This window comes from Astatotilapia calliptera, chromosome 10 (genome assembly GCF_900246225.1).
Source record: "Astatotilapia calliptera chromosome 10, fAstCal1.2, whole genome shotgun sequence".
Lineage (NCBI taxonomy): Eukaryota > Metazoa > Chordata > Actinopteri > Cichliformes > Cichlidae > Astatotilapia > Astatotilapia calliptera.
In genome coordinates, this window is record NC_039311.1 from 16,482,970 (window position 1) to 16,491,402 (window position 8,433).

Consider the following 8,433-nt stretch of genomic DNA (forward strand, 5'->3'; position numbering starts at 1 on the left):
GAACTACCCGACTTAAAAAAAAGAACCCATGAAATGTTTTGAGCAATTCCACCTATGATTGACAGCTGCTTTAATCCAATGAGTCCAACAGAGAACACTGCCGTCCAATCGTGTGTGCCTAGAGGTGGGACGTCGGCATTTCATAACCTCTGACATTTCTGTATAAAACAAGCGCTCCGACCTTCCTCATATAAACAACATTAGCCGGGGCATAAGTAATTGTGATGTATGTGACCCTGACGATTTTTTAAACAGGTAGGCGTCAAACAGAGGTAGCACTGTCTTGTTTTTCACAACATGCTAGAGAAGGTTAATGCTCATCTGCTATCTTCCGGTGGGATCTCCTCCAGCTTGTCAAGCAGGAACGTCGTTAGATTGTCTACTATTCTATGTAATGTTTCAGCCTGTCAGGATATGTTGTTTATCGACGTTGTAGTTCAATGTCTCTAAAACAACCAAACAAATAAAGTATGTTTGCTTCCATGCAGATCCTTTCTTATTATTTAAATCGACTCTCTGTTACCAGACTCTGTTTTGTTTGTTTGTCTGTTTGTTTTTTTGTTTGGTTGTTTTTTGGAGGTGCCTGTTTACTTGTTTTCACGACTGTTAAAGATCCAAAAGTTTCAGCAAAATAAAATGTGCTTAGAAGTTTGGGTTTGATATTCTCATTTGAATTTTTACCACAACAATAGCTGTGTATTATGCTGTATTTGATTGTTTTAAATATCTGACAGTGCAGTGTATTGTTAATTTTTGTGACCTGTGTTCAGGCTTAAATCTAACTATCAACTGTCTTTCATATCTTCTCACGGGATACTTTTTAGCCCTTAAACATGAAGAGGCTTTTCCTCGTGGAGCCGGTGGTGGCCCTGTATGCTTTTGCCACTTTCCTCTACTATCCGCTTGTGCAACAGTATGCATACAGGAGAATCTGGCTGCAGGTGACAAACACCACTTACCTGAGCTCTGACAACACTTCCAGATGTGTGGCAAACAGCAACAGCAGCAACCAGTCTCACTATAATGAGGTTAGTCTTTAATCACTAAAGGCGTGTTATCCATTCCTGAAATTTGGAGTATCTTATTTTCTTTCTTTTTTCCCACCACACTGAAAACTAAAAACATTTTGAATATAGCAAGGATTGTTTAAGAATGAATGCCATGAAAAAAAATCAATATTTGGTGCAAACATTTACCTTTAAACCAAGACACAGATTCTTTTAGGTCAACAGCTTTTCATGGTATTGGGTGGCACGTTGTTTCAATCATCTAAAAAAAACTGTCTGGAGCTTCTATGTGAGTTTCTTACATATTAATTACAGACTGACATGTTATGACTATGACTCTGGATTATTTGCACGTTTTTATCAATATGAAGGTAGTTCCTAATGACTCCGTATGTTTATGTTAATTTGCATGACTTGTACACTAATCAGATGCCTCCGATGGTCTTGTGTGAGACATTTTAACTGCTTAAAACTTTCGCACAGTACTCTAGTAATAATAACTAGTACATGTACGTAGGGCTGTGCGATATGACCAAAATCTCATATCCCGATATTAAGACATCTCTCATCTGATAACGATATAAATCACAAAAAATTTAACATTTTGTGTAAATTCTGTGAATCTCGGGCAGCTCGACTTGCGTGAAGTGTTTCCAGCTGGACGTCGCCTACCTGGAGTCGGGTGTTTTAACTGATGCATGAAACTATACATTTTTAGACATAAGTTGTAACTGGCGCTGTTTTCTTTCTGAATATTTATTACACAGCGTGCTGCGGGGAAAAGCCTGTTCTAACGTTTGAGTCTAAGGTTTATTTTTTAGCACCTGACGGCTCTTTTTTGCTTCTTACCCGTAAACACTCGGCATCTTTCACGTAATTCAGTTTATTTTGAAAAATCTCAACAGGATCTTGAGCTTTATTGTAAAAGGTTTATGTGGAACAAGCGGACACGCGGTGGTTTTACCTTCGTTGTTGCTAAGGACAAGGCAAAAAAAAAAAAAACCCACAAAGGCTTGTCTGTCTGTAGTGTGATTATATTAAATGTAAGAGAAAGAGAGAACTTTAAGAAATTAATATAGCCACTACAGTGACCATCAAAATAATGAAAAAATATTGCCATAAACAGTTTATTACACCACGAAACAAACAATAGCGTAAAATGAAACATAGACATTTTTATATCGCCATCCGATATATATCTTATATCGAACAGCCCTACATGTACGGTATAACAAGTTGCCTACTTAGAACTTGTAATAGCATTACTAGTTCCATGTCTATTTTCAACGTTTTTATTCATACATTTTTCCCATAAACTTTTAACTTCCTCTCTTTCACAGTTTGGGTTACAAAGATTTCTTTAGCGCAATAAGGTGACGTGCAAAGAATTTCTTATGACTACAGGTCTGTGCTCATACAGATACCCACATACTGTGGTAGCTACACTATAGCTAAAAAGTGATAATCTTACAGAATACAGATATGATGGTACAATCTTTTTATTTGTAGGATGTTTGCAATAAGCAAACAATTTTGTAACAAGGATGTAAAAGAGTATTGTTCTATGAGCCCCAAAAGGTTGATTGTGTTCATCTGGACATAGTCCTTTCAGTGGGAGGATGATTAAGCATGCATCAAGACATTGTTCTATGAGGAACAATGTCATTTTACTTTAACATGCATGTATAGAATGAGAATTACACATAAAAGAGAAGTGAAAACCACAACAGGACAAAACTTGTGTTATCTGTAAATGGCCACAACAGCACCTGTGGTATTATAAAAAGCTTTTTTTTTTTCCCCCACCTCCCCTTTTAGTCCTGAACATTAAAGTTCTTATGAAATGTCTGAAAATAATTAGTTTTTACATTTTTTTTTTAATTCTTCCACTGTTTAAGGTATGATCAAGATATTTTGATCTGGCTCCAAAAAAAAAATTCTTCTCCTTCAACATCCTCTATTTGTGCACCCCTGCACTGCTTCCAGGACTCCTGTTAACATTAAATTTAGGTTCAAGAGTTGCTGTTGAGGAGAGCTGAGGACATCTAGCATTCCTCATAAATGCAAGCTGACAGAATTTAAAGGGCTTTACAATTAACCACATTTTCTCTCTCTCTCTTTTTTTTGCTTTTGCAGGAGGTACAGAGGCAGACATCTCTCTTCTCCGTTTACACAAACATCCTATCCACAGTCCCATCTTTGGTGGTCACTCTCATACTGGTGACCTACAGTGATCAAGGAGGACGCAAGATAGCCATCATCATGCCTATGATTGGCACATTGATCTACACATTGTCTTTGCTGACTGTGTCCTACTTTGAACTCAGCATTTACTTGCTCTTTGGCTCCTCAATTCTTAGTGCTCTGTGTGGTGGTATGGGCACATTTCTGGGTGGCTGTTTTGCCTACATAGCAGACTTGTGCGAGGATGATCGTCAGAAGACATATCGCATGGCTGGATTGGAAATGATGATTGGCCTGTTGTCTGGACTGGCTGCATTATCGTCAGGCTACTTTCTGAGAACTGTGGGATTCAACTGGCCTTTCCTAACCTCTTCACTGATGCTCGTTTTGATCCTGCTCTATGCCATCTTTGTCCTTGAGGAGACTGTGAAGAAGGCTCCAACTAGTGCCGTTACTTTAGATGGATCTCCTTGGTATTTAGGCATGAAACAGATGCTCCGTGGGGTCTGCCAGATGCTTGCAGGGGCCAGCTGCAGGTGGAAAACTGTTCTGGCCCTTCTCATTATTATCTTCACTTGCGTTTCCTTTGTATATGTAGGAGGGATGTCCGTGATAACACTGTACGAGCTCAGTGAGCCGCTGTGCTGGACTGAGATTTTGATTGGCTACGGCTCAGCTCTGACCACCACTGTGTTCCTGACCAGCTTTGCAGGAGTGTCCCTGTTTACATACTGTGGTGTGCCCCAGCTGCTCATTGTCCTGTTGGGGATCCTGTCTGTTGTATCAGCCATGCTCACTGCGGCATTTGCTAAAACAACCTTGTTGATGTTTATAGGTGAGGAGGAAAATGCAACTATTGGAATGTACAGTAGTTTTGACTCGTACATAAAATGAAGAGATAATACTTTTTAACCCATGTTTGTTTAAATAAAAAAAATAATTAGATAATTATTTTTATTTATTTATTTTTTAACAAGGTGTGCCATGAACTAAGTCCATAGTTTAGTTGTATCTGTTTTTAACACCCTGAATTAGGAAATTGCTTATATATAGTTTCTGACACAAATTTAGTTTTTAGTGTTTTGCATTGATCTATTGTAGAATTTGTCTTAATATGCGGTATGAAAAGAGGAAAAATGCATCAACCAAAGCCCGTTTCAGTGTTCATTGTGGGCACGATATTAAATGGTTGGGTGTAAAAACGCAGAATGTGTCATATTAAAAAGCACAAGGACAATTTTAGCTGCAGGAAGTAGAAATGCCTTGTGTGCTCTTTTTTATTATTATTTTTTTATTTTTTTGCAGAAAAAGCACATAAGGCATTATAAACAGAGAAATGGCACCCCCAAAATACATTGCATGCTAGTGACTTGGATTACTAATTGACAGAATAGGACTTTTTATGGTGGCTTTAAGGTGCACAACTACTACTAGAGACTCCTAATTTTTTTAGTGCATTGTAAACTTATAAACGGTGTAATTATGTTATCGCTCATTTGCTTACTTTAATTATCTTATTGCAACAATCTACGTAATTGAAAACACACATCTGTTACATTTATAGATGCAACATACTTTTTTCATAAGTAACTAAACAATTTTGCAAATATTAATTTCCTCATGTATAGTTTTATGCAGTTACATTAAAACTACAGTGTGATGCATTATATAATGCTGATCTTCTGTTTTTCATTTGCCACAGTGAGGATACCAATGCTACTGTCTATCATGCCTTTCCCTGTACTGCGCTCCATGATGTCAAAGATTGTCCCAAAGTCTGAGCAGGGTGAGTGACTTTTCAGAGCTTTACATGAACCACAGAACCATGTCTGAGTGTGTTTGTAGAGCCAGAGTCCATTGAAGGATTGCCTGTTCCAGCAGCTTTGGCTCTCCAAGTTTCTGTTGAATTTAGCAGAGGGTTATCTTAAAACTATACACCAGAAGTTCTTAGTAACCCTATGACCTGCAGATTTATTTATTTTTTTCTGTTTTTCTGATTTTTTTTTCTCTATTGCAGGAGCCCTGTTTGCCTGTCTTTCCTTTATGGAAAGTTTGTCCAATAATGTATCGTCCATAGTGTTCTACAGTATTTATGCTGCTACGGTATCGTGGTGCCCAGCCTTCGTCTTTCTGTTATCTGCAGGACTCTGTGTGATTCCTTTGACTGCCTTGGGGTAAGTCAATAAGTAGGCCAATGGATTTCCCACAACTTTAAAATAGCCAGGCCAGCATTTTTGCATCTTTTACTGCAAATTGCAATCTTACTAATAATTTGGGAAAACTGTCCTACTTTTCAGCCAGTTAGCCTTACTCAAGCCCATTCATCTGATCCACTTCAAACTGTAGTTATAGATAGATAGATAGATAGATAGATAGATAGATAGATAGATAGATAGATAGATAGATAGATAGATAGATAGATAGATAGATAGATAGATAGATAGATAGATAGATAGATAGATAGATAGATAGATAGATAGATAGATAAAACTTTATTAATCGCTCGGGTGGGTTCCTCCAGGAAATTCGGTTTCTAATAGCGCAGCACTGACAGAAGTTACAGAATGTGAGCAGAAATATACCATATATACACAGATAGAATTACAGAGACATATATAAATACAGAATATACAAAGGGATAAATAAGAATACAAGGGAATTGCACATTGTGCCGATGGTGAAGAAAATTAGTGCAATGTCCAATTTGAGACATTGCAGATAAGCAGTTGTCATTTTAGTTCAAAGTTGTTCAGTCACAGGGTTTAACCTAGAGGAGAAGGGCTGCACACACAGGCATGTTGTTTGGGCTTTGTGATGACAATCATTGACAGTACAACACGCCTCAGACTCCTAAGTTTATCCATTGCAACTAAAATTACCCAACTGTAATTTTAGTCGGGAGGGAATAAAGGTCTCCAGCTATAAAGGTATAACCTTAGTCATTGCGCCTTTCATAACCGTTTTATTTTTGAAACAGAAACTTACTTAATGGCTGTGATGCAATTAGCTGTAGAACTGTAGCTATAAAAGTAACCAGGGTTACGCTCTCTGAGCTGGTAGTTATAATTGATGTGTAGAGTAATACATTTCCAAACTAATTTCCTGCTGTACCTCCCAGACATTATTAGTTTCCATTCATTTTACTATGTCATAAATATCAGTCACATGACATAGTTTAAGGTTACTCACCTCAGGTCTTGCTACTTTTGTTCATGTTACCGTGTATTTTTAATGCATTGCTCACAGAAGCCATTATCTACCACCAAAACTCACTGTCCTGTATGTTGTTTGTCCTGGATTATGTTAATGTTCAGTTTGACTGAAGGCATGTGAGGTTTTTTTTTTGGTGATCTGTGATCAGATTTCTAGTGAGATCAGACTTCACAACTCTGCACTGTGTGGATGGAGTTGCAAGTTACAAGCTGCCAAGTCACTGTTTATCAGTTATTTAGAAAAGGGAAGTGGTTCTGCTTAAGCAGGAAGAATTAGTTCCTCATTCGTTATCCAACTCCTTTTACAAAAGAAGTCCTCCCTTATAACTCATGACATGCATAGTATCCCTTCGATTTGATTTTTGGGCTGTTACAGCCTTGGCTTTGCTTTTAATTCAACTGAAGTTTAGTTGAATTTCTTTCCTGTTGAACTTTATTGCACTGGGGTGTAGTGAAAAACTCCTTCAGTGAATAAAGCTGTTGTCACATTTCCTTCCTATTACTTAGCGGCTATTCATAGAATAACAAAAGCACTGGTTTAGCAATTTTGTCTAACAACAGAACAACTAATTGAATTCAACAAGAGACTATATTTTTCCTTTTGAGTGCATAGAGTGGTAGCATTTTCAAGCCACGTCAGCACTGAAATGAAACTGATGTGGTTTGGTTGTTGTTGTGCTTATTTGCTAAAAAGAAGCCGATGAGTCTTGTATGTAGCAGATGGTACAAAATGGGATTTTTTTTCCCCCCCTTAAATATACATATCCACCACGTTGGTAGTTGTAGAAAGTGTATGGATGTAATCTTAAGAAGGGCTACTAGAGATGTAATGGAAGAAACGGACACAGAAACAGTTGGCCAGTTTATGTTGAGCTTTAGCAGACATGTATCTCCCTTTTCTATTTTGCTCTTATATCATCCCCCTTTTCTCCGCCTCATTTCAGCATGGTGAGCGTGATAGGAGTGGATGTTGCCACAGAGGTCCAAAGGCCAAAGCGTTTCAATTCAGAGGAGGAGAATCCTGTCCAAGATCAGAGTGACCACAGCCCTCTTCTTACCTGAGACGCCAGGACTACCAAACACTAACAGCACCTTGCTTGTTAAGATTTGTTCTGTTTTTTTGTGTGTGTGTGTGATTTATTTTATGTGGTGTTTAATATAGGTTACATTTTCTTCCTTTGTTGCTGTGCTTATTGGAGTTATGGGTAAACAGATTTCTCTACCTCTCAGGTTTAACAACCCCAGTTAAAATTGATAGAAATCTCGAAGGTCTGAAGGTAGAAGTCTGACCATGACAATGACATTTTCAAAAACATTTTGAATGGATACATTTTAAATGTATATTATTTCTTTTTTTTTAATGTAGCAAATAAAATTTGACCTTGACATCACATTTTTGCTCAGGGAAAAGGTAAAAGACCAAGCCACAAATGGTAAAGGGGACTAAGAGTTATGGTAATCATTTCAAAGTATGAGGACTAAAGTTCTTTCTGGAAACAACCCACCACTCTGTATTATGACCAAACCGAAGACCTTGTGGACTGAATTGGTCACTTATTAGGTCTCTGCTTGCCTCGGGGTACGACCAGGTTGAAAAGCTCAGTTTTCCATACTATCAATTAAAACCTTTCCAATTATCTGGAGAATATCAACAAACTAAATAAAGGAAAGTGTTGTGGGATTTTCTTTCACACTTTGGTTTTTGAGAAAAACAGAAGAAGAAAGCACCAGCACAATTATGCCACTACATACCTGAAGTTTGTAAGATTCAACCTCTGTTCAGGTTTTGTTGTAGCTAAGTTACTACATTTTGGGTGTAATAGTCTTAATTATTGTGTCAACACAATATTCGCAACAGTCTAATAAAAATAAAAAATGTTTACCACTGTGGGCCAAGCTTCTGTATTTTAATACAGACTGAAAATTCACAACTAAATATCAGCACGACATCATTTATCTTCTTAAAACTGTATCAAACAAGGTGATGTTTAATAAATATGTAGGATTTTTTTTCTGATGGAGATGAAATG

The 8,433-nt window shown here is 37.5% G+C and overlaps 1 protein-coding gene across 2 annotated transcripts; it reads left to right on the forward strand.

Moving 5' to 3' along the window:
* Window positions 1-118: 118 nt before the first annotated feature.
* LOC113031033 (solute carrier family 46 member 3) lies at window positions 119-7,751 on the forward strand. Of its 2 annotated transcripts, XM_026182878.1 has the most exons (7): window positions 119-255; window positions 825-1,028; window positions 3,144-3,727; window positions 3,896-4,026; window positions 4,894-4,977; window positions 5,209-5,365; window positions 7,348-7,751. In XM_026182878.1, exons 2-7 carry the CDS (start codon window positions 834-836, stop codon window positions 7,463-7,465), a joined length of 1,269 nt encoding a protein of 422 aa, XP_026038663.1. In that variant the 5' UTR covers window positions 119-255; window positions 825-833; the 3' UTR covers window positions 7,466-7,751. The 2 variants fall into 2 exon arrangements, with proteins under 2 accessions (XP_026038663.1, XP_026038662.1); XM_026182877.1 differs by having other exon boundaries at window positions 3,144-4,026.
* Window positions 7,752-8,433: the final 682 nt, after the last annotated feature.